Raw genomic sequence first — 26,970 nt, 5'->3', positions numbered from 1 at the left:
ACTGCTAGATTCGCTGAGACACCATGTACAATGACTATGCAAACTATTGCTTAGGTACTGTTTTGTTTCGATCGTGAAGCGCTGATGTGTTCTGCAGGTTGTAAGGGGTCCGCAGAATGCCGGGGCAGAACATTTAGTGTTATATATTAATCGGAGAAAAACATTTCACAAGAGCACTTCACTCTGCACAGGTGCAGTAATTAGAAAGCATATCTCTTACTGCATCCGTTTATATTGCTGCGTGTTCGTTTGTAACTTTGCTTTTTGTAACGCATTTTGCGCCTCACGTGCTGCTACCTGAGGATAACCACCCGAGATGTCTGTTCTGTTGTTTGTCAACCTTGCTAGATGGCGCCACGCGTCTGCGTAACAGAAGCTTCATTGCCTTTGGTTGGTTTTGAAGTTTGCATGCCAGATTTAGAGACGCATTCGCCTGTCTTGAAAGCCTGCACGCGGCAGCAGCTTTTTGAATATTTTGTTCATTGTAAACTTTTTTCTAATAGCGCTGTTGTACTTTCCTCAGCGCTCCACGGCGCCATCACGAAGAACAAGGAGAATTACGAAATCGTAATTATGAGCAGCAATGGAACGGCCCTTAATAAATTATTTTATTCACTTCAAGTTCCATTCAAAACATCACTGCAAAACAATGTGTTGATGTATGCATTGATGTTTTTTTTGTAATAGACCACAGCTAGATCTTAATGAAAATTAGAATATGGACTGGCACTGTGGATCAGTTTTTTCGATAAAACTTATATTCTGTCAAATGATTGTTCAATAGAGGGACGTGTATCAACAGACCGACTGAATAGCAGTGTTAGTCTCGCTTAGTAAATTGTTTTGCCCTGAAAGTTCTCTAGTGCTCTAATCCTCTAAATTTTCAGCGTGCTGTTTTTGCGGCGCTTCATAAAATCTTAGTAAATATTTCCTTTATATATAGCCCGTTTTCACTGTAGGAAATATTATGCTTGAAGAAAGAATGAAGTAGATTAAACGTTAGCGCACTCGCTGGAAAAAGATGGAAGGTTGTTCATTTTCTGGGGTGACAGACGCTTTTGTTTAGTTCGAAAAACGTTTTCCAGTCACGTTTTCTGGTCACGCGTTCTCCTCACACGACGCAGCAGGCAAGTAGGGTTGCATTAACTGCAACTTTTCATGCAGCTGTGGTGTTCATTTTAGCAAAATTCTCTCTTCTTGTGGTGCTTGCTTACTTCCAGAGATTTTACAAGAATGCCATTGGCTGCGGATGCATCAGCTACAGCTGCATGTTTATGAATATCTGCATTGCTGGTAAATGTGTGCTTCGTAAGAACTGTATTTTCGCCTGCACAATAGCTTGTAATTTACCAGGCGCTGGAGACCACGAGTTCAAGTACACTTGTGGCCGAATCTGGGAGCCACCACCTCAAGTGCCAGATGTTGACCTTATATAAGCTGATTCTATAGCGAGGGAAGCACACGTACATTTATCTCATCTAAGGGAATTGTATGCACAGGCGCATTTAGAACCGGATTTTTCTTTTTTGGATTTCCTCTTGCCAAGAACTTTGTGGACTAAGTGAGCCACACTATTGCGCATTGTGTTTATTTGATGCCGTTTTCTCAGTAGTTTGCACATAGTTCATGTATGTATAATCTTTCTTCGGTGCAATAAATACCTCGTTGAAAACATTCCGCGGAAGGTCACCGGTTTATACTTGAACCCTAGTAAAAAGATCGAGCCCGACTGGTCTGAAAAGTATGCATGTGTTCCTTTTTTTTTAATTTTGAAAGCACTAGAGGAAACTATTGTCAGTCACTAGTTAGCAACATAGGCTCCATCACTCACTCTGCTGGTTGGTGTACTTGAAAGATCCGCTGGAGAAAATGCGCGTTGCAGCAGATGTACTGAACTGAGTTTGAATTGCTCTCGCTAGGCCATGAGGTTCTGACCCACGAAAAAGCTGTGCCAATGAGAGCAAGGGGAAAGAAAGATTGGACAAGACTATTGGTCTGTGAGCGTATAAATGTTTTCTCACCTAATGTCATGTGTTTGTGCGGCATTTTACTGAAAGTATATAAGGGAAAAAACAAGGATAATAAGATTGAGATGGAGCGCATTTGGCAAGCACTCGTAGACTATGACTAGCAGCTTACCGGTATCACTGAAGAGGAAAGTATACAACAGTTCCATCTTATCTGTACTGGCCTATGGGACTGAAACGTGGAGGCTAACAAAGAGGGTTCTACGTAGGCTTAGGACAACGCAGACAGCTATGGAACGTAAAATGGTAGGCGTAACATTCAGTTCAATTCAGTTCAGTTCATTCGTTCAGTCGTGTCCGACTCTTCGTGACCCTATTGACCATGTCACGCCACGCTTTCCGGTCTCTCACTATCTTCCTAACATCACATAACTTCATCTGCAGTGCCTCGAGGATGCCATCTAACCATCGCGTTCGCTGCCTACCCCTTCTCCGGCGACCCTCAACCTTTCCCAACATCAAAACTTTCTCCAGCGACTCCTCTCTTCTCATCAGATGACCAAAGTAGCTGAGCTTTAACTTTAGAATTTGACCCTCCAATGAGCAGTCAGGGTTTATGGTCGGCAATATTGACTGATTTGATCTTCTGGCAGTCCAAGGAACTCTCAAGAGTCTTCGCCAGCACCACAATTCAAACGCGTCAATTCTTCGGCGGTCAGCCTTTTTCACAGTCCAACTCTCGCATCCATACATCACAACTGGAAAGACCATAGCACGAGTTATACGGATCTTGGTTGGCAGACTAATGTCTCTGCTCTTTACTAGGCGGTCAACGCTAACCATTGCTCTCTTTCCCAGAAGCAGGCGTCTTTTAATTTCATGGCTGCAGTCTCCTTCCGAGGTTATCTTGGAGCCCAAGAAGAGAAAATCTGTCACAGCTTCCACTTCTTGTCCCTTGATGCTCAAGGACTTGATAGGGCAAGACGCCATGATCTTTGTCTTTTTAATGTTCAGTTTAAGCCCAAACTTCTCACTTTTTTCTTGTACGCGCATCAGAAGTCTCTTGAGTTCCGCTTCACTTTCTGCCATTAAAGTGGTATCATCCGCATATCTAAGGTTGTTGATACGTTTTCCAGCAATCTTCACTCCAGCTGAAGACTCGTCCAGACCGGCCTTCCTCATGATGCACTCTGCATATAGGTTAAATAGGCAGGGCGACAGTATGCAGCCTTGCCTCACTCCTTTCTCAATCGGAAACCAATCAGTAAGACCATGCCCAGTTTTGACTGTGGCCTCTTGCCCTTCATACAGGTTCCTGAGGAGACAGATGAGGTGAATTGGAACTCCCATCTCTTGGAGAGCTTGCCACAATCTGCTGTGATCTACGCAGTCAAACACTTTCGCATAATCAATAAAGCAGAAGAAGATGGGTTTATGAAACTCTCTTGCTTTTTCCATGATCCAGCGAAGGTTGGCAACTTGGTCTCTAGTTCCTCTGCCCTTGCGAAACCCTGCTTGCACGTCCGGAAGCTCCCGATCCACATACTGCTGCAGCCTACTTTGGAGGATTTTCAACATCACCTTGCTAGCATGCGAAATAAGCGCGATCGTGCGGTATTTGGAACAATCTTTGGCACTGCCTTTCTTTGGAATGGGGATGTAAACTGACCTCCTCCAATCCTGTGGCCACTGCAGGGTTGTCCAAATCTTCTGACATAATGTATGCAGAATGTTAACAGCGTCATGGTTGAGGTTTTTAAGCAACCCAGCTGGAATGCTATCAATTCCGCTAGCTTTGTTCTTAGCAAGGCCGGCTAAGGCCCATTCAACTTCACTCTTCAGGATGCCCGGCTCGAGATCAGTGATCACAACCGTCTTATGTTGGGTTTGCACATTCGGGTCCTTCTTGTACAGTTCTTCTTTGTATTCCTGCCACCTCTTCTTTATCTCTGCGGCTTCAGTGAGGTCCTTGCCTCGTTTGTCCTTTATCACGCCCATCTTAGCACAGAAGCTTCCTTTGATATCTTTGATTGTCTTATACAGAGCTCTTGTGTTCCTTAATTGGCTGTTGTCCTCAACTGCTTGGCACTGTATGTTCAGGAAGGCATTCTTATCTCTCCTTGCTACTTTCTGAAAATCCGCATTGAGAACCTTGAATCTTTCTCTTTCCCCCATAACTTTTGCCATCCTCCTTTTCTTAGCTATTTGCAAAGCCTCTTGAGAAAACCAGTTTGCTTTCTTGTATTTCTTTTGCTTTGGAACTACCTTAGTAGCAACTTCTTGTATTATATCACGAACATCAGTCCACATCTCTTCTGGCTCTTTGTCTTCTAGATCTAATTCTTGAAATCGATTCCTCACTTCCACAGCATATTCTAATAGAACTTGATCCAGATTATACCTGAAAGGCCTTCTAGTTTTCTGCGTTTTCCTCAATCGAAGCCTAATCTTGGAAACAAGAAGCTGATGATCGGTGCCACAATCGGCCCCAGGCCTTCTTTTTACTGCTTGTATAGCGCTTCTCTATCTCTGCCGGCAAATAATATAATCGATCTGATTCCTGTACAGACCATCCGGTGAAGTCCGTGTGTACAGGCGCCTCTTGTGCTGTTGAAAATGAGTATTCGCTATGGTCAGGTTGTTTTCTTGACAAAACTCTACTAGCCTCTGCCCAGCTTCATTTGGCTCACCAAGACCGAACTTGCCTGTAATTCCGGATATTTCTTCACTCCCTACCTTAGCATTCCAGTCTCCTATGAGAAAAACGACGTCTGATGATGGGGTGCGGTCTAAAAGGCATTGTAGGTCCGCATAAAATCTCTCAACGTCAGCTTCTTCAGCAGTAGTGGTCGGTGCATAGACTTGGATAACTGTTATGTTGAAAGGGTGACCTTGGATCCGAAGTGAAATCATTCGGTCATTTTTGGGGTTGTACCCTAGCACTGCTTTGCCCATTCTTCTGTTTACTATGAGAGCGACCTCATTCCTTCTCTTGGATTCGTGCCCACAATAAAAGACATAATGGTCGCCGGAGTTAAATTCTCCCATTCCGGTCCACTTGAGCTCGCTGATACCCAAGATATCAATGTTCAATCTGTCCATTTCTCGCTTGACGACATCCAGTTTACCTTGCGTCATAGATCTTACATTCCATGTTGCTATGTGATACATCTCCTTGCAACATCGGACTTTCCGGTCGCTTCCCGACACATCCACAACTGAGCGTCCTTTTGGCTTTAGCCCAGCCGCTTCATTCGTCCTGGAGCTAATAGGAATCGCCCTTTGTTCATCCCCAGTAACATGTGGGACGCCTTCCAACCTGGGGGGCTCATCTTCCGGCGCCATATCATTAATGATATTGTGACTGGCCATAGGGTTTTCTTGGCAGGAAATACTGGAGTGGGTTGCCATTACCTTCTCCAGTGAATCACATTTTGTCAGAACTCTCTGCCGTGACCTGTCTATCTTGGGTGGCCCTACGCAGCAGAGCTCACGACTTCATCGAGTTTCGCAAGCCCCTTCGCCACGACAAGGCAGTGATCCATGAAGGGGAGGCGCAACATTAAGAGATAGGAAACATGCAGTGTGGGTCAGAGATATAGCTCAAGTAACTGACATTCTAGTGTAAATCAAGAAGAAGAAATGAGGATGGCCAGGAGATATAGTGCGAAGAGAGGACAACCGATGGTTGTTTAGGGTAACAAACTGGATTGCAATGGAATTGGAAAGCGTAGCCGGGGGCGGCATAGAGTTAGGTGGGCGGATGAGTTTAAGAGGTTTGCAGGGGTCAAGTGGATGCAGCTATCACAGGACTGGAGCTATTGGAGGATTATAGAAGAGGCCTTTGCCCTGCAGTGGGTATAGATCAGTTTAGCTTCGATGCCTGGGCGCAGCCATCTTAGTTTGATGGTGGCGCCCCGTATGAGCCAAACTGGGAAAGTCCGCTCCGGCTCCTCTTGTCGCTATCTTGGGCTATGCTGTGCATGCTGATGCTGCGATGCGGCACTTGAAATGTGCTGTTTCGCGATGCTCGTGAAAGGTATCCGACATCTTGGTGCTATTTTGTGCTTTGTTTGAGCGCGCCGGCCAGCCATATACCCTCCGTTTCGAATGGCAGCTGCTTTTGAAAACAGCAATAGCAGCTGAAGTAACTGCGAAGAACTGCGCTCCGCTTCCGCAGGCCGAACTCGTCCGCTGACATCTGTTGCATCTTTCCCAATACATGTATTTTCGATTATATTTTACAACCGCAATCAGAAACACACAGCGAATGAACCGTACTGGCTGCTACTGAACGCGGAATACTGACACTACGAGAGATGCTTTCCAGTCATTGCCGCATTGATTTAACGTGAAGTTCAATCCGTTTCAATGTACGATCGAGCTGTTCTTCTTGAACAACGTATACTTACAAGTTAAAGCACGGTTCAAGAACAGCACGTAAAAGAAGTAGTGTTTAAAGTACCATCCATCGACGTTTCTATGCAGCCTTGGTGTTCGTCTTGCGGCGTAACGACATCATATATCCCCGTCCCGTACGTCGTAGCACCATCGTTTGCACGGCGTATTATTGAGCAAAACGTCGTAAAACGTGCGCTTTCACTTGCACCATGAACGAAGACGACAAATTTGCAGCACATACAGCAGCGCTTACGAAAGCGGCGCCGACCGCTATCGTGATGGACGACGGCACTCTTGCCGAGCGCTACTCCCTAGTCGTCGCTAGGCCTTAGTTGTTTCGTGTCGAAGGAGCATCCGACGGCGCTTTGTAATTGCTCAGCTCTAGAGTAAATGGTCTCTCATGGAACTACTGCCTTACTGCCGACCCCATTGTATCAGTAAAAGAAAGATGTAAATTTCGGCGACGCCAGCGGAGCCAGCGTGCAGACGATGAGCCGCGTGCCGCACTAGCGGCAATGTGTTGCGAAACTTTTTTTTATAGCAGTTATTATAAAATCGGTATGGGGAGGGCCAAACATCCGCGAGAAAGATTTTTTTTTTTTTGCTGTCAGCGTATTCTTTCAATGAAGAACCGATTTTAGCACACTCTTCTTGCGCTCGCTGTGGAGATCCACCGTATCGTTGGTGCGGAGGACTTGCGGGAGGTATGGCCTGCCCGGCGTGTGTGTTTAGAACGGCGGAGTAAGTAAAATGGAGCCGTAATCGGTACCAAGTCCATCTGACGCACTCAAAACGTTCATAGGCGAATGAAATCAGCATAGACTGGAAAGCGGTGAAGCAGAAACAGCCCAACTCGGACTGTTGTTGCATGCTTCTCGAATACGCTCTCGGCAATCGCCTTGCGATTTCTTTGATTGTTTGTGCTCTCCGCTATCACGCATTGCTGGCCCAATGACATTACCACAAAAAGGGGCGCTAATAAAAGTATTTAAGTCTCCCAAACGACAATATACCGAGGTGCAAGGCCACTCTGCTATGCATGAAGCGTGCGAATGCACAGCCCACTCGGTACTGGCAACAATGGGCCGGCGCAAGGAATCTGGTTAGAGAGTATTTTACTCCGTTTCTGCTTGCTCTCGGTAAAACGGTCTATACACAAGCTGATGACGATCATGATGATGACATAAGGTGCTCTGAAATTTGAAGAAACCTTAGAAGCTATGAAGGGCGACAGAAGCTGGGAAGGATCAGGTAACTACAGGTTTCTTGAAGGATGAAAGGGATATCGTACTAGAAAAACTAGCCACCCTGTATACGAAACGCCTGATGACATCGAAAAAAGCGCAGTTGTGGATGATAGTGCAGTATTATTTTAATTCATACGAAAGGGGACGCTAAGGACTTGAAAAATTAGAGACCAGTCAGCTCACTATCCTTTATGTACAACGTATTTACTAAGGTAATCGCTAATAGGATCATGACAACCTTCGGCTTCAATCAACCATATAATCAAGCAAGAATTCGGAAAGGATACTTACCATCGATCATATCCACACTATTAATCAGGTGATAGCAAAATACTCGAAATATAACCAGCCCTTATATAGCATTCATTGATTACAAAAAAGTACTTCAATAAGTAAAAACCATGAAGGGTATGTACACATTGAAAACTCAGGGTGTAGATTCACATTTGAAAGCATTGGAAGATACACATAGTGGCTGCATCGAAACTATGGTGTTGCATAAATGAATTAAAAAATTCCCCTACAGAAAGGAGACACGACATCCCCGGTACTGTTCATAGCTTGCTTAGAGGAAGTATTCAGAGACATGGAATAGGAGAAGTTAGGCGTAAGGGTTTTTGGAGAATACCTCAGTAATCTGCGAGTAGCTGATGACATTACCTTGCTAAGTGACTCCGGAGATGAACTGCAAATAGTCATTGATAATCTGGACATGAATAGCAGAAAGGTATAGGCTTGAAAATCAATATGCAGGACGGTAAGGTATTCTTGAACAGCCTGTGAAAGGAGGAACGGCAGTTTACACTAGGTAGCGAAGCGCTGGAAGTGGTGAGCGGACATGTCTATTTATGACCGGGAAAAATCGCAAATCCAGACCACGAAACGGAAATAACTGATAAAATAAGATTGGGATGGAGTGAATTTTGAAGGTATACTCACACATTATGACTAGCAGCTTTCCGGCTTCACTCGAGGTAAGTGTATAACAGTAACATCCTACCAGTACTCATCTATGGGGCTGAAGCATCGAACATAACGAAAAGGTTTCTACTTAGGTTGAGGACAACGCACAGGGCTGTGGAAAGATGATAGTGTAACGTTAGGATATAGGAAGCATGCAGATTGGGCCAGAGCAATAAGTCAAGTTACTGACATTCTTGTGGAAGCCAAGATGAAGAAACGGGCATGGGCTGGACATGTAATGCGGAGAAGATAACTGATAGCCTCTAAGAGTAATCAAGTAGATTTCAAGGAAAGAAAGCGTAGCAGGGGACATAAACATTACGTGTGTGGATGAGGTTAAGAATCTCGCAGCAGTCAAGTGGATACAGCTTGCAAATAGTCGGTCTAATTTGAGGAAAATGGGAGAGGTTTTCGCCCTGCAGTGCGTATAGTTCGACTGATGATGATGATTATAATGTCCATGTTATACATTAGATTGACAGGCCCAAACGTTCTCCGGACGAAATACTGGCGATTTGTTTCGAGATGGAGAGCGATGACACGGTATACGTCAGCACGTGCACATGGCTGTGCTGCTTATGTGACTGAGGCTCTCGAGTACTAGTACACCCAAAACGAAATGGAGCACAAGAAGAAACAAAATATCGTTTTGCGGCGCGCATGCAAACGGATGCACAAGTGTATAGCCTGAGTTCTTGTGGTTTCCCCGGATGTTCAGCTTGACACTTTTGGTTTTAGCTTCATCAGCAGCCCGGATGAAGGATAGCGCTTTTTGCACTAGCCCATGTTCAGCTTTGTTGTTGTTGTGTAGGGTTTAGTGGCGCCTAAGCAACTTAGGCACTAGTACTATTTAATGGTGTACCTAATAAAGTACTATGTTTGAATGGAATGTTATTCGTCATGCTTGGTGCATTAGACTTAGATAAGCGTTTTTGCGGCGTTATTTTTTTACGACCGCTATTCCCCTCTCGAGCTGTGCTCAGACCATGCTCAGACGACTGCAGCGAGTTAATGAGGAATGCTTGTGTAAGGGAAGTTGTACCACAGTGACAGTGCAATAAGGTTAGGTTGAAAGCGTGCGCTTGGCTCATAAAATATGTCACAAAGAATAAGTATCGTCAGCGATCATCGATGCGACGAGGCATTGGCTTGTTGCAACCTGCACCGGAGGATAGTTCGAGTGAGGGTTGTCCGGATTTTGCTAATCGTTCCCTTTTGCGTCTGCGGCAAAATTCTAGTTATTATAAAAATGAGCGTACTAAAATATAGTAATACTGTAATCCTGCATTGAACACTACAGTAATACATAGTATAGTAGATTTTGCCACAGTGTGGTAAAGTACTACAGATGACTGTAGCATTTTTCGCCATAATAAAAATATTTTCACTGCAACAAAAGCCTTCATACTACTGCGCATTTTAGTCAAAGCAGCATAACTAGAGAAAACGAATACACAAATGCACAGGTAGAAAAATATTACAGTAGTGTTAATACGTACGTCTCTGCTTTGGCGAAATGCAAATTATTTTATTAAGTGCGATATTTTGTGGTCGTTTTTCGCTGGTACATTTGGCTTCGACGAATTGAATAGGAGTGAACTAAGCGATTAAATGCTATGGCCACTTAAAGCAAAAAAACGACAGTAAGTATACTGGAGTAATCCCAGAAATGCTTCTTTGCAAATATATCTTGGAGAATTAGTGGGCAATATAAAATGTGAGATAAAAACTATTTGAGTGCTCGAACACTCAGTACGATAAGATGCGGGAGCTAGTGACATGTTGCTAAATCAAAAAGGGCAAAATATTTGAAACTAATAAACTAGCATGAACATTTGGTGATGGCAGTCTGATAATAGAGTTGATACCCAAAAATTACAATTTGTGTTTTTCAATGCCCAGGCATGGCCACCACCTCAGTTTTGATTCTAGTGCCACTTCGCGGCCGCACGCATATTTAAAAAAAAAAAAAACACTGGGCCCGAAATATCTACCAAGCTGCCTTTAAGTGACATCAGCTTAGACTAAATTTGATTTAGTCAACACGTCGAAACGTTTCAGACAAAATTCAAGACATTTATGTATGGTGATAAATATCAAAGACCGTGGGAGGAGGTAGTCTGTAATGAGAAAACAAAAACAAACCTTCGCATTCACCCATGGAGATGATATCGCCAGCAGCACGAGACCCGCAAATGGACCAGACCCCGAAGAGTACAGGGACACGAACAGCTGCGCCATATTGAAACTAGTGAAGGCATAAGAGGAGACATAGCTGCAATATAGAAGACTTGGTGTTCAAAACACTGCGAACATACCCGCATGGCGCTCCCAAGGAATGGAACAAATAGTGCAAAGATGGTCATTAAGGTGCCGCTCGCAAAAGCTGAAACGAAACGTCGTGTGCTATAATGAATTGCGCCATTGCTGACACATGAGTTACAACTAGAATCAAGAATCGCGGTTTTGAAAGCAATCCGCATGCACTCCGGTGTTACATAGGTTACAGGGGTCAATAAATAATAAGTGTTGCACCGCGACTACCTGTGGCAATTGAGATTAGACAAAAAACAACAACTATATTTAATTAGCCAAATTGTCCTTGTGAATCTCGTTATAAGCAAGAAGGTATCTTCGCGCAGCATGGAACCTCAAATCTACCTTTTGAGTGGGATAGTGGAAGGTGCCTTTTTACATATTTCACTTGCACTCTAGTTCATCTCAATGCATGCAGGATGCTTTTGTTTGCATAGCATTTTGCAAAAGATATAAATTTCGCTTTATCGCCTCTTCCTGTTTTTTGAAGTTTGAAAGTTCTTTATTATTATAAAAACGAGTATATAAAATTAAAACTTCGGCGACCAAATTTATGTGTCTAAGGGACCCAACAAATACAAACTAAACATTTTTTTCTGTCCGTTTAACAAAACTACGAAAATTACATGAAAGCAATATGTACTAGCGACAGTGGTCGCATTCAACAATCACATTTATTCAAACATACAAACAACGTTTGAGAACAAAACAAAATAAAACTTGGGCGATGTAAGTAGAAAAAGATTTAGTTGTTTCTGAAAGAGCTTAGCGAAGCGCATTCTTGAGCCATTCGCGTGTCTCTGTTTGGTATCTTTCCTTCTGCTGATACCTGACTATGACAAATTTGATAAAAATTGTCTGGCTTTCTACTAATGTGCCGCTTTTAAGGTTTAGAAAATGCTTTTAATCTTAACTAAAGCTGCGCTCATCACTGTAGGAGTGAAGATCATTGGAAAATTTTATTTACCATACAGTGGCTGAGAGACTTTCAAATAATTTTTCCTACAGAAACCTCCCTTTATTATATCAGAAATGTATGCTAGAACCAACAAGTTGTGGTCTCGATACATGTTACAGCCATTTATAGCTGAGAAAACCAAAATGTTAAGTAAACATGCCATATATCTTACCCAGAATACGAATGAGAATAACTGCTTTGCGCTCGCTGATCTTGACAAAAGGTGTGACAATATCTGTATAGATCATCGCTGCTTGGGAGTTGACGACTGAAGAAACCGTGCTGCGAGTAGGCGGAAAGAAGTATTGTATCATTTTAAAGTCATTACTAGCATCATAAAGTGAGCTTATATGACCATTTCGTAAGCACAAAAGCATGGCTTTATCTCAGCCAAATCAACAACCACTGCTGTCACATCACTTTCTCACCATATTAACACTGCTCTTCACAAAAATCAAATTGCAATAGTAATATTCCTCGACATAAAAAAGGCATTTGAGTGCGTCTGTCACTCAGAGTTATTGGAAAAATTAAAATCGTGTGGTATTACTAATGCCTCTCTCCAGTTTTTTGATAGCTACCTTTCCGCTAGAAAACAAAAAGTAGTGCTGAGTGACAGACACTCCACACTACTACCTGTGACTTGCGGGGTCCCGCAAGGATCTGTATTGGGTCCTGTTTTGTTTTCCATTTTCGTGAACGACCTACCGCAGGCCGTTCAATTTTCAAAAGTCTTTATGTATGCAGATGACACTGCTCTTTTGTTCACATCTAAGTCACTCTTGGGCCTAGAAAATACGATAACGTCCGAACTGTTTAATGTTTCAGAATGGTTTCGTGCTAATAAACTAACAATAAATGTAGATAAAACTAAATATGTAGTATTCCACTCCAAGAGAAGAAACATTGACCCTAGTATGATTCACATATCTCTAAACAACGATTGTATTCAGCAAGTTTGTTCTTTCAAATACCTTGGTATCATCTTTGACCAACACTTGCACTGGCAAGAGCAGATAGATAAGCTATCTAAAAAGCTAGCTTTCAGTTGCTACGCGCTTACCAAGGCGAAAAGGTATTTCCCGTACACCATACTACGTTCCCTGTATTTTTCGTTATTTCACTGCCACATCAGCTACTGCTGTGAGTCTTGGGGACAAACGTACAAAACTTATCTACTTCCCTTACAGAGACTGCAGAAGAGAGCATTGCGTATAATATACCGCGTATCTTTCGACTGCAGCAACAATAATTTATTTCTAGAAAATCGAGTACTTTCTTTAGAATCAATGCTTAAATACAAAATCTGTGTATTGGTAAATAACATCATTAATACTAGTATTCCTCTGCCACTTGATATTTTCTTGTTGCCATCTCGCAATACAAGACACGCATTAAATGGCAATTTCAACCTCCCTGCCTGCCACAATGTGTACGGAGAACGTTTAGTACAATTTTCTGGAGCAAAACATTGGAACACGTTGCCTATTAATGTAAAACTTGCAGGTAACTTTAAAATGAGTTGTAAAATGTTCTTTATTAACAGCCAAGGAGAGTTATGATCCCCTCCCCCCCCCCCCATTTTTTTTTTGTGTGTGTGCGCTTGCGTTTTGTATTAATTACCTATGAATTGCTTGCTGAAAAGTAATTTTCTCCGTGCCTGTTGATTCTTTTTGCTTGTCTGTTTGAGTCGTTTTTTTTTGTATGTTTGTGTGTGTGTGTGTTTGTATGCGCTCATTACGGCTGCCTGACCAAGTTTATTCTGTACTGGACCGTCTACTAGCCCCCCGGCTATCGGTCCAAATATTCTTTATGTATTTCGTTTCCTACAAATAAAGATCACTTTTGATTGATTGATTGATTGATGCTTTGTTTGCCGAGGACAGTGGTAATATGTGAATGGCAAGACATTGGCCACATCGCGGTGACTGTACACAATATCATTTTTGTTCAAATAGTGGTAATGTACGTCTCTTAAAATAGTCGCATGTTTTTTCTGTTTGTCTCTCTTTATCGAAATGGTAGGTCGTGTACCATTAGATAAAATAGATATCCAAAGGTTTATTAGCTACGGATGACCAGCAACACTGTACCTTGTAGAAGCACAGACAATTCCAGCCAAGAACAGTCCCCTCAACATGGTCACGTCAGAGAAGCTCTCCCTCAGATAATAAGGAAGGATCTGAAACAGAAAATACAAAGCGTCAAACATTGTTGTTTTTCATAAAAAGGAATATAATTTGGCTGCCGTTATGCTTCTCTATCATTTTGACGCAATCATGAGTAAACTAAGCCCATAGGCAAAATTTATCTCCGTGATACATTTTCCAGCACTAATTTGAGTAATTCACCGGAACAGAAAATGCGCATGTATAGAGCCCATCTAGAAAAAAAAGTGATATTATTTATGAATGCGAATATTGCTCGATAAAGTATACAGCTCTTTCCGGCAGAAGATACCGCCGGGCTTACCGCAGACCTTTCCTACGGCGGCTCACCCAAACCTGCCAGAAAATTTTCGATTGGGGGACAAGGCGATCGTGCCACAACCAGATTACATCGTACGGGTATTTCAGTAGCTCACATTTAAACAAAACCAACAAATTTTGGAAGGGTGCCATTGAAGCGCAAAATCATGATGTTTTCTAATGGGAGTATTTTAGAAGCAATCATTTTAATAAACTCGTCTTTTTTGGGATTACAGCTTTGACCGTATGCATGCCATGCGCAAGAAGCACAGTTTACGGAGGCTCGCTGGTACTAGAGTGTTGGAGATGCACCTAGCAAAACAATTTTAGTGCTTATATATTTCTAATGTGTGTTTGGGAGGTGTACGAATGTTTAATAATAATTCGCGGAATGGGAGAGAAGACAGTGTTCAAGGCCCCATCACGCCTATTCTTAAGGTCAAGCTTAAGCATGCTTACAGTATTTCGTTTGCTATGTGCTCTTTTGTATGTTCAATAATGTTGGAAGAATTTTGAAAAGTGGTTCCTATAAAAAGTCTCAAAATTACAACAGCGCTGTCACTCTTTTACAGACTTTAAACGTTAGAGGCAATCACGAGTGTTGTTTCTGATTTCATTGTTAGCGCAATGACATTGCGTGGATTTAGTTAATAGCCTAACAGTCCTATTTCGCTGAAAGGCAGGTGTTGTCTAGCTGGGAATTAGTGGTAAACGCGGATTGGTCGAGAGGGTCATGAAGTCACAGCCACATGACCTAGATGGCAATTTAAAACACACCGCAACGTTCATTCCAATCGTGTCTTCATCTAAGGGAATATATTTAACATAAAGTGGCATTTAATGCAACTCAAAATTGGCTTAAGATCTACAATCGTCTAGATGTTGAAGCGAAAGCGGCACTGGGCTGGTTGCGGCGCGTTTCACGTAATCTGCAATTTGGTCTTCAACCCAAACCCCCGGCAGTTTCCCCAGTTAACCAAGCTTTCAGTAATCTCACTTAAGCTCTTATATCGTCTTCTGTCCTGCAAATGCTCTTTTGATTTGTACAGAAAACTGCCACGTCGTCTTATAAACCACCAGCTTTACTTCTGTAGCCTGTAAACGAAAGCCGGGAATGGCCATCCACCCCAATGTTTTGCCATTCTTAAATAGGTTACAACCCCTGTAAATACCCATGTGTCCCTCTGGCATTCTACCATGATACAGAACGCTATTAGTAAACGCAGGTCCAATAAAAAAAATAAGGTGAGCAATGGAAAACCGCGGATCTGTGTTTGTTTGCTAGAGCAACAGTCTGTACCTTTTTTGTAAGCAAGCTCTGGTACGTACTGCAAGTGCTGCACTGATTGCGGAAAGATGAGCATTTTTTATTTTCGTCTCCGCAAGGAAGCTCTCTATTCTGGCGAATTTTCGGAGGTACGTACGTCAAAGTAGGTAGCTGGGGATTGCGCATTTGGTCGTGCGGCGGACAAAAAATAGGTTCATGTTTTTCCGTCAAATACTTTTTTTGTGTAACGTGTATCAATTAGTTCTTGGACATGCCTGCCCAATTTTGTTATTGGAATGGTGTCTATGACAAGAGGGATTTGCGGTTTCTTTAAAGAAGTGATTTTCATTGTAAGATTTATAACTTCCAGGTTTTCACTGAATTACCTAAGCAATGTTAAGCGACAGACACTGTACAGAGACTTATGTGACACTGTTTCCGGAGCCCATGTACAGGGCCGTATATCCTGGAGGCCAAGGCAGTATTGTTTCAAAGAAGGTTAAGAAGATCCAGGTTCCACCGAGAACAAAAAGATTTATTTTCAAACTCCATATTGGAATATACCCTATAAGCGTTTCCAAGAAAAAAGTGGCTTTTTCCTACAATGGGAATCTAACTGCCTCATCTGTAAAATAGCTCACGAATTTTAGCACTGTGGCGAAGGGACTTATTTCTGGGACGTGCTACAAAGGTCTATTAAAAAAAGAGTAACCACTCACTTCGTATAACCTAGATTTTTTCCTAAAGATAATGAAATGGTTGCCTTCTGTTTAGTTATGTTTGTGAGCCTCCATTGAGTATGGAGCCCCCGAATGGCCGGGTATCACTGAGATATTGATGTCCGACCGGGACGCATATACGTTCGTGAAAATATCCACAAGTTCATTGAGGTTTTTAAATATCAAACTATCAAACTTGTGCCCTAGAGTGGTTACCAAAGTTAGAGTACTTGGTGCTGCTTGGAGAATCTTAGTGTGTCTAAGGCGGACTCCTAGGAGTTGGTGGGTTTCATTTTCATTGCTGCCATATATTTTGATGTATTCTAAAGCCTAGCATTAGATAAAAAATGAAATGACCTTGAGTTGCGTGACTAGCGATGCGTGGCCTACTCCGGCCGCTTCTTCTCACGTGTAGTGCAGTGGCTGGCGGCGTTCGATTCTTCTTCTCCTGATGCTTCGCTTCTTATTCTGCCTCGCACACTTACTTCTTTTTCACACAACTGGCAAACATCACTGATACCAGTGCATACCTCCTCAAATATACAACACTGCCTGAAAACCAATTTTAATAAATAACAAAAATTCTCTACTGTCAGAATAACTGCCTGGGGGGCGAGTTGGTGCATGATGGAATTGAACGGCGGCGCAACACGGAAACGGACACAGAAAAGAAGGGGACACCACATGCGCACACTACCAACTATTTATTAAACGGAAAGGTGGCATATTTATATGTCCATCTCAAGCATCACACTCATCGCCACAGTCCGCTCCAAACCCAACACGTGAACTCCGGGCATCACCAACAGGAAATCAGACAAGATATTTCTAACCTCAGTAGATAAACTATCAAAAACGGGAGAAAAAAAAACACAAAAAACAAAAAACAAAAAAAAAACTTTTTTTTTTTTTTTTTTTAAAGAAGGCAGGCCATATCTCAAAGCAAATGCAGTCTGGACCGAAAACAGCAGAGTAAGACATTAGAAGCGACCAGCCCGAACCCTAACAAATAAAAAATAAAACGATAAAACAATCGTAGCAAAAGCAGAGTCAAAACAGTTAAGCAAAAGCAGTCAGAACCCTAAGCCAACAACAAAAGATGATCGTAGCGAAAGCAGAGTCAAAACAAATGAAGCAACAGCAGTAAAAGAAACTAGGCCAACAACAACAAAAGACGATCATAGCAAAGGCCGAGTCTAACAAAGGAAGCAAAAGCAGTCAAAAACCTAAACCAACACCAACATTTGTAGCTCAAGGAGAGTCAAAGAAATGAAGCAAAAACAGTCAAACACAATCGTATACCAAAGGCATAGTCAAAAAAGGGGGAGCAAAAACAGTCAAGAACCTAAAAGCAACTAAAAACGATCGTAGCAAAAGCAGAGTCAAAACAAAAGAAAACAACAGCGGTCAAACCTAAAACAACAGCAACAAAAAGCACTAGTAGCAAATGCAGAATCAAACGGGCGACGAAATTAACATCCCGCCTAACTAAACATCACAAGGCCGTTAAAAATTCCGGGCTTAAAGTCGCACAGTGCATGCCGTCACAAAAAATTATCAAGGAATGAAACTTCATTTCTACGGAGGGATACAGACGAGTCGCTAACACAAATGCTACCCTTCTTTTTGATCATGAAGGCTTCAAGAATTTCCCGTGCCACCTGATCGCGACTCCTGCCCAGAATCCTTATACCGTTAAGCATTGGCTCACAGTTACAATCTTTGCAATGGGTAGACAAATTTAACCCGCCTCCGTTTTCTAACGATTTCTCATGCTCCCGTGCTCTGTCGTTAATACAGCGACCCGTCTGGCCTATATAGACCCCTCCACACGTCAGTGGGATTTCGTAGACCACTCCGACGGCACAGGAACAGTAAAGCTTGCCGTGCCTCTTTTCGCACAGGGGTTTCTTCTGCCCGATTTTCGAGCACAAACCGCTCAGCTTTTTGGGCGCGGAGAAAACGACAGGTACGTCGTACCGGCCGGCGACTTTCTTCAAGTTATGTGCCACTCGGTGAATATAGGGGACCACTTGTGGTCGCCTGGATCCCGGCTTAGCATGGGATTTCTTCTTCTTCCCTTTAATTTTTTGTAGGAGGGTCTCCGCTACGCTGCAAACAACAGAACACGGGAAACCAGCCATTCGAAGTCTTTCGATCTGATTGTTGAAACTAGCCTCAGCCATGTGAGCACAAGACTTAAGTAGTGCGGACTCTAGGCAAAGCGAAGCGATCGCCCTTTTCACAGTCTTAGAGTGTGCTGATTCGTACGGAAGCAGTTCCTTTTTGGCACGGGGAGAATACATCCAACACACCCGCCCTTGAAGAACTTTGACATTGATATCTAAAAATTGCAAGCTGTCCTTAACTGGTAGTTCATGAGTAAATGCCAACCCTTTTCCTTGTTGTCTGAAAACAGATAAGATACTTTCCACTTTGCTAGGGAGCGTCAATGCCGTGTTAGTTCTTTTAAGAATTACCAGGTAGTCATCAACGTATCTAAAAATTCGCAGGACTAGGTCATTGTCAAGGGAAGAAGCTAAAGCACGGTCAATAGATGATAAAAATATATTACACAGGGCAGGGGCAACGCAGGAACCTATGCAAATGCCTTTTTTCTGCAAGTACATTTCTGTGTCAAAGGAAACAAACGTAGACCTGAGGTAAAATTCAAGGAGTGATAAAAAATTGTCCACACTTAGTCCAGCTGAGTTTTGAAATGTTATAACGCCATTAGATTCAATTGCATTCAATTACATTCAGCGAATGTAAGAAAGGGTCTCTTGATGTGTTTTTTACGGTGAAAACCCATAAGCCAGGCATGCCTTTTAGATCCATTGTTAGTGAGCGGGATTCGTGGCAGCAAAAGTTGAGTAAATTTCTCCTGAAGCATTTGAAAGGACTGGAAGTGGACGATCCCTTTGCCACCAGGAATTCAGCAGACGTAACAGCTTTTTTAAAAGACCAGTCTTCCATTGGATACTTATTTTCTGTAGACGTCGAAGATTTATTCTATTCAGTTCCGCACAGCGACCTTTTCAAATCCGTACGGGAGTGTATTGAATCTAATGGCGTTATAACATTTCAAAACTCAGCTGGACTAAGTGTGGACAATTTTTTATCACTCCTTGAATTTTACCTCAGGTCTACGTTTGTTTCCTTTGACACAGAAATGTACTTGCAGAAAAAAGGCATTTGCATAGGTTCCTGCGTTGCCCCTGCCCTGTGTAATATATTTTTATCATCTATTGACCGTGCTTTAGCTTCTTCCCTTGACAATGACCTAGTCCTGCGAATTTTTAGATACGTTGATGACTACCTGGTAATTCTTAAAAGAACTAACACGGCATTGACGCTCCCTAGCAAAGTGGAAAGTATCTTATCTGTTTTCAGACAACAAGGAAAAGGGTTGGCATTTACTCATGAACTACCAGTTAAGGACAGCTTGCAATTTTTAGATATCAATGTCAAAGTTCTTCAAGGGCGGGTGTGTTGGATGTATTCTCCCCGTGCCAAAAAGGAACTGCTTCCGTACGAATCAGCACACTCTAAGACTGTGAAAAGGGCGATCGCTTCGCTTTGCCTAGAGTCCGCACTACTTAAGTCTTGTGCTCACATGGCTGAGGCTAGTTTCAACAATCAGATCGAAAGACTTCGAATGGCTGGTTTCCCGTGTTCTGTTGTTTGCAGCGTAGCGGAGACCCTCCTACAAAAAATTAAAGGGAAGAAGAAGAAATCCCATGCTAAGCCGGGATCCAGGCGACCACAAGTGGTCCCCTATATTCACCGAGTGGCACATAACTTGAAGAAAGTCGCCGGCCGGTACGACGTACCTGTCGTTTTCTCCGCGCCCAAAAAGCTGAGCGGTTTGTGCTCGAAAATCGGGCAGAAGAAACCCCTGTGCGAAAAGAGGCACGGCAAGCTTTACTGTTCCTGTGCCGTCGGAGTGGTCTACGAAATCCCACTGACGTGTGGAGGGGTCTATATAGGCCAGACGGGTCGCTGTATTAACGACAGAGCACGGGAGCATGAGAAATCGTTAGAAAACGGAGGCGGGTTAAATTTGTCTACCCATTGCAAAGATTGTAACTGTGAGCCAATGCTTAACGGTATAAGGATTCTGGGCAGGAGTCGCGATCAGGTGGCACGGGAAATTCTTGAAGCCTTCATGATCAAAAAGAAGGGTAGCATTTGTGTTAGCGACTCGTCTGTATCCCTCCGTAGAAATGAAGTTTCATTCCTTGATAATTTTTTGTGACGGCATGCACTGTGCGACTTTAAGCCCGGAATTTTTAACGGCCTTGTGATGTTTAGTTAGGCGGGATGTTAATTTCGTCGCCCGTTTGATTCTGCATTTGCTACTAGTGCTTTTTGTTGCTGTTGTTTTAGGTTTGACCGCTGTTGTTTTCTTTTGTTTTGACTCTGCTTTTGCTACGATCGTTTTTAGTTGCTTTTAGGTTCTTGACTGTTTTTGCTCCCCCTTTTTTGACTATGCCTTTGGTATACGATTGTGTTTGACTGTTTTTGCTTCATTTCTTTGACTCTCCTTGAGCTACAAATGTTGGTGTTGGTTTAGGTTTTTGACTGCTTTTGCTTCCTTTGTTAGACTCGGCCTTTGCTATGATCGTCTTTTGTTGTTGTTGGCCTAGTTTCTTTTACTGCTGTTGCTTCATTTGTTTTGACTCTGCTTTCGCTACGATCATCTTTTGTTGTTGGCTTAGGGTTCTGACTGCTTTTGCTTAACTGTTTTGACTCTGCTTTTGCTACGATTGTTTTATCGTTTTATTTTTTATTTGTTAGGGTTCGGGCTGGTCGCTTCTAATGTCTTACTCTGCTGTTTTCGGTCCAGACTGCATTTGCTTTGAGATATGGCCTGCCTTCTTTAAAAAAAAAAAAAAAAAGTTTTTTTTTTGTTTTTTGTTTTTTGTGTTTTTTTTTCTCCCGTTTTTGATAGTTTATCTACTGAGGTTAGAAATATCTTGTCTGATTTCCTGTTGGTGATGCCCGGAGTTCACGTGTTGGGTTTGGAGCGGACTGTGGCGATGAGTGTGATGCTTGAGATGGACATATAAATATGCCACCTTTCCGTTTAATAAATAGTTGGTAGTGTGCGCATGTGGTGTCCCCTTCTTTTCTGTGTCCGTTTCCGTGTTGCGCCGCCGTTCAATTCCTTCTTTCTCTACTGTCAGTGTCATGGTAATAGGTTGCGCGTATGCGGAAATGAGGACGATTGATGCCGCTTTGTACGAACAAGATATTGCAATGACTCGACTGGTGGTTACCAATGGAAAAACTCAAAGCGAGTGGTACGTATCAAAATGGCAGATGTAGGATTAGACGGTGCCATGAACATGATCCAATCTGGTGGTAATTCTGGAAGGTCACACCCCTCGAGACTAAGGCAAAATCAAAATTGCTTTTTCTAATGCTGTCTACTAATATCGGCGTTGCGTGTTTGCAGTGGTCTAAATTTGCTTGAATAATTGAAAAGAAATATTTCGAATTCATTTTCGCATGTCGAAACCGAATAGTAATTCGAACTGAAATTTAGTATGGTACAAAACGAAATTAATCAATGGAATACAGTTGAAAGCAAGGAAGGTGACATTTTTCGAGCCTGAAACTATGTGTCTGACTAGTCAAAAATTGGTTGAAGAAATTAAAAAATACAGAGAGAGAGACACAAACATGAGGACCGGGAAGAAGTATAGGGGAGACAGAATGCGCGTAGACTATGATGAGTGAAAAAAAGCTATAAGGAATTTGACACAGCCTTTCAGTTTCCTTACACGTTCCCTCCAGCGCCACCACGACCTCTGCCTTCAAAATTTCCTCGGCAATATCGAATCCTCTAGACCCGGCTGTGATGTCTTTGAGGCCCTCTGAAATTCATGGAGGAGTCGTGCCCTTTAACTTTTTATACTTAGGTCTCGCCGTATTAAGCCTTTCCTTTATTTTTAATGTAAATTTTTTGAATTGCCGATCACTATCTCGTTCGCTAAAAGGTTAAAATAATGAAAAATATTTAATGCCACATTCTGTTAGAGGACAAATCAGTTTAAAGGATGGCACACCTAGTAGTGGGAAAAAATGGTTGTTCGTATAAAAAACAAACGATTGAAACGTAGCGATATCTGTGACGAAAAGCGCTGGATATCTCTTTTAAATCTTCCCACCTGCGTAATACCGTATCACATATGGCTGCTCAGGCTATTTACGCCTGTTGGCGTTTCGATAGTCGAAATAGCAGGTCAGAGGCTCAAAATTTGCCTTAAGTGAAGTATTTTGACAAATATTTATCGGAACGATACTATACTTGTTGGATACACGCCGATAAATTGTAAACATCTGATTTTAGCGGAAAAATAATACGAACGACATATTTTTGGGGATGGTTAATCGTGGCATACATCTCAACATAACCGTAGATCTTCCCACGGGGGGGGGGGGGGGGGGGGGGCATTTGCTCTCCATTTGTTTAGTATCTATAACCGGTCCCATTATTTTAGAAAACACCATTAACGTTTCAACGCGTCCGCAGGACGAGCTTTAAAAGCACGCATGACGTTTGAATCGGTGAGCCAGTGAAAATATGAAGGAAACCGTTTACCTGGTCATACGTCGTGATGGCACCGTAGAGGAGCGGGTCGCAGTCTCTGTACCAGAAGATTACCGCAAATGAGGCGGCGAGCATCAACACAAAGAAAGCCAAAAGAAAGACTGCGCCTGCGATGGCGATCCTAAAACAAAGTTAAACGTTGGCAGCGCAATGGGTTTCACTTGAAAAGATTGCAAGACAATGCAACGAAGATTCACCATTTCGCCTCGCGGAGCGTTCTGGCAGCCATGAACCTCTGCACTGCCATCTGGTCAAATGCTACACGCACCAACGCGTATGGTGCGCAGGTTGCCAACACTGTCCAGACGTTATCATCATTGGTCACGTCGAAGCCTCCCCTGTAGAACGCAAGGAAGACTATTTAGTGAGGCGGCAGCTCTATTCTGCATCAAATTAAGCTGTTGCTCTCACGTTGTTTTTCCACGCATCAGCATAGGCATAGCAGCGGAAATGTGGGGAGGGGGAGGGTTGGGCGAGCGAATACGATAAGGAAGCTTTCGGCGATTACACCGAGGAAGCTGGCATGGAGAGCGGTTAATCGAAGGGGTACGGGAAGTGTCTTTCGCCTGCAGTGGGCGTAGCCAGGTGAATGACGATGGGCATGAATTTGTACTGGATAGGAGAGTTAGTTAAGTATATTGCATATATATTCTATTCAAGAGGTAATTTATAAACGGAGGCTTTTACGTTTAATATATCTATAATATTTGCACCTTTGCTATGTTGAAAGGTATTGTCCGCTCATTTGGAAATATTTCAACCTTGGCTTCTGTACTTTTATTTTTATTGTCGTGGGGAACTTTGCACCGCATCTGCAAATAGACACTGTAAAATAGATCCTGCTTTCCTGACTTCATCAATGCAACACCTTCATATCTAGGTGTTGGAAATATGTAGCGGCAGCTATTTTGAATATATGTCAACACAGTAAACGTAGATTCAGTAAAATTGTGGAAAAATTGCTAGTTCAGCAACAGATGCAAAGTGACAGCTTTAGATCTAAATCTCAGGCTCGTAATATTTTTAACACTGATGTGAAATATGAGATTTTGCGCATCATAATGACACTTAACGAAGCCTCTACGCTATGATTCTTTAAGGGTTCAGCATTTTTAGAAGGTTTTCTTCTCGGAGTAATCTAAATGAAAGAATGCACTGAAAAATAGCACACAGGAAGACCGTCAGGAGAGGAAGGTAACGTGATATCATGCGTAATGCTTTTATTTTATAGGTGGATGTCCGCTGTACTCCATATGACGTTTCCACTCAGCGCTAGGGCTTATATTATTAGGCCCCGGGATTGTTAACTGTAAAAATAAGTACTTTGAGAGGTCACAAGAAGGGAGAAGCTGGAGTGTGATGAAGATGAAGCAGAAGCTGGCTTGCCTTGGGGACTCTCAGGCTCTTGACTAAAATAAACACCCCCGTTAAATAATGCGTACGTCACAGTTGTAGAGAAGGTGTGGGGCGTCGATTTCGGTTCCTCTCGAGGTGGGGTTGGCGGGCAGATCTACACGGATCCCCTTTGTCCTCGACGAAGCCACCGACTCGCTGGTTTACCACCTCCACCACTAAAATAGGCTCAAGACAGTGGCGGCGTCCGAGCAACACCTACGGTGAGCAACTGGCACCATTATCGCAGAGCCCCGAACCTTTTGTGAGAAATTCGACGAGGATGTCTACGATTATAGTTGACCAACTTTGTGATTGGCGGCTTAGCGCTTTGAATCGAATTCATTGTTGCTTCGTTACTCACATGAAGTATTTCTAGTTATAGACCTTTAGAAACATTCCAGTGCAACGATAGACTGCTGTAGTGGACAGATCGCAGTGAATACCACATTGATGTGAGCGCTTGTAAAAGCCTCGTCGCCTGATTTGGGAGTGTTTTCTCTGTCTGAAAATACAGCTGCACCTTTGATGTCCAGAAAATTAATTCATGTTATTTCATCTACAAATTTGTGCGAGGATGGCGACGCTGCCGTGGGACTTACAACACTTATCTAGCAAAGAACAGTGTCGTGGTGCCTCTTTGCATAGTTTCAGTGACCAGAGGCCACACCTTGCTTTTACTGTGAAAAATTCAGACTAGCAATTCGTGTTACCTCGTGGCATTAAACTCGCTCATTTTGAGAAAGGTGTGTCAAATTGCGTGGCGGCACTATGTAACCGTACTCTTGAATTAAAAAAACACCCATTTGCAGAGTCTGAAATCCAGGCAATAAAAAAACAGATCTTTGGGAACATAGGAGCATCGAATTATGACTAGCCTGCTTTCCAAGAAGGTTTCCGTTTTTTACTTCGCCAGGGATCATCCGCCATTAATTCCAGCTTCTCGCACTCATCATTCGATTGATACTCCAACCTCTCGCCCGATCAGACAGAAGCCGTACTGTGTGTCGCCGAGCGAACGAACAAGTTCAGGACACAATCCAATGTGGCGTATATCTAGAAATGTTCAAGTCCTTGGGCAGCTCCAGTTATCCTCGTTCAAAAATAGACAACACATAGCACTTCTGGGTGGACTATCGTCGGCTTAATGACGTAATTATAAAAGATGCGTATTCTATTTCGCGTATTGATGATACAATCGACTATCTTCACTCAGCGTCACACTTCTCCTCAGTAGACTTGAGGTCAAGTACTGGCATATACCGATAAACCCGAGCGACAAAAAAGACAGAATTTGTGACACTCGGCGGTCTTTATGAGTTACACCCGATGCCTTTTGGATTGTGCAATGCGCCTGCCACGTTGGAACGATTCATGGACACCATTCTGCGCGCACCCAAGTGTAAAATTTGTCGTTGTTATTTGGACGACATTGTTGTCTTCGGCAAGACCTTTCAGGAGCAGAATAGTCGTCTCGCCGTCGTTCTTGATTTCATTGAGAGAGCAGGCCTCGTCCTTAACTCTAAGATGTGCCACTTTGGTGGACGCTAGACAATTATCCTTGGTCACTTGCTTGGTACGGATAGTGCCGACTGGATCCCCAGAAGAGTGCGGCTGTAACGAGCTTTACAGCGTCAAAATATGTCAAGGTGCCTAAGTGGTTTTAGGAGCAAGTTCCCACTTTCGGCATTTTATGCCCAGAGTTGCTGACATCGCCTAACCTCTCACGTGTCTTTTGCACAAAGGTTTCCTGTTCATTTAGGTTGCTGACTGTGATTCTGCCTTCCGTCACCTCAAATTTCTTGTAACGCCGGGAACTATTCAATGCCACTTCTGCCCCTATCGAAGTTTACAGCGGAGCTAGTGGCGTGGGTGTTTTCACTGTGGTCATCTAGCACCATGGCCGCGATAAGTATGTGATAGCTTATGCTAGTCATTCGTTGAGCAAGGCGGAGCGTAACTATACCGTTACTGAACACGAGTTCCTCGCAGTCGTTATCGCGGTGTAACGACTTCGCTGCTACCGATATGGAAATGCTTGCACCGTCGTCACCGACCATAATTCACTCTGTTGGCTCGTAATTTAGGTGACCTTTACGACCTGCTTGCCCGATGGTCGTTGCGTTTGCAAGAGTATAACTTCACTGTGGCATACAAATGCGGCTCTCAACCCGCCGACGCTGTTTCTCACGCTTGCCGCTTTCATCAACTGGTAGTGGCAGTGACAACTCTGACGATTAACTGGCGCCTATTTCAGCAACGTTTCCTGATCCTCAGCTGTTACAGGTTGAACAACACAACGATATGACTTTGGCGCCGCTCTTCGCTGCCGCTCATGCTTCAAGATATACCCGTTTCTGCATTCGTGCAAGCCTACTACACAAGAATCTCAGCTCCGGAGGTGCGTGATTTCGTCTCGTTGTGCCGGAAAATCCCTGCATTCCCGCCCTCTAAATGATGCATGAAGGTGCCACGTCTGGCCACTTGGGTGTCGCCCGGACCCTTCACCGCGCACAGGAAAAGGTTTGCTGGCCGAAAATGTGTCTAATCATTCGCTATGTAGAAAGTTATGCCAAGTGCCAGCAGTACAAGCTTCCTATTTCCCGTCTGCCAGGACTGCTAAACCCTAACCGCATCCTTTGAGGAGGTGGGA

At 43.1% G+C, this 26,970-nt stretch overlaps 1 protein-coding gene across 1 annotated transcript in view; it reads right to left on the bottom strand.

The window, feature by feature from the left end:
- The window catches only part of LOC146195440 (putative sodium-dependent multivitamin transporter), a 115,732-nt gene that overhangs the window by 52,103 nt on the left and 36,659 nt on the right, over positions 1 to 26,970 (bottom strand). The window contains exons 6-11 of the mRNA XM_084596798.1: positions 23,123 to 23,263; positions 22,917 to 23,046; positions 13,946 to 14,034; positions 12,025 to 12,134; positions 10,897 to 10,964; positions 10,724 to 10,810 (exon numbers count right to left, since the gene is read on the bottom strand). Coding sequence (XP_084452924.1) covers positions 10,724 to 10,810; positions 10,897 to 10,964; positions 12,025 to 12,134; positions 13,946 to 14,034; positions 22,917 to 23,046; positions 23,123 to 23,263 — 625 coding nt within the window. The remainder of the gene's footprint in view (positions 1 to 10,723; positions 10,811 to 10,896; positions 10,965 to 12,024; positions 12,135 to 13,945; positions 14,035 to 22,916; positions 23,047 to 23,122; positions 23,264 to 26,970) is intronic.

The sequence above is a fragment of the Amblyomma maculatum genome, chromosome 3 (genome assembly GCF_055883805.1).
Source record: "Amblyomma maculatum isolate TAMU_Amacu chromosome 3, ASM5588380v1, whole genome shotgun sequence".
Taxonomy (NCBI): Eukaryota; Metazoa; Arthropoda; class Arachnida; order Ixodida; family Ixodidae; genus Amblyomma; species Amblyomma maculatum.
The sequence above is the reverse complement of the archived record's forward strand: the minus strand, read 5'-3'. Positions and strand labels throughout refer to the sequence as shown.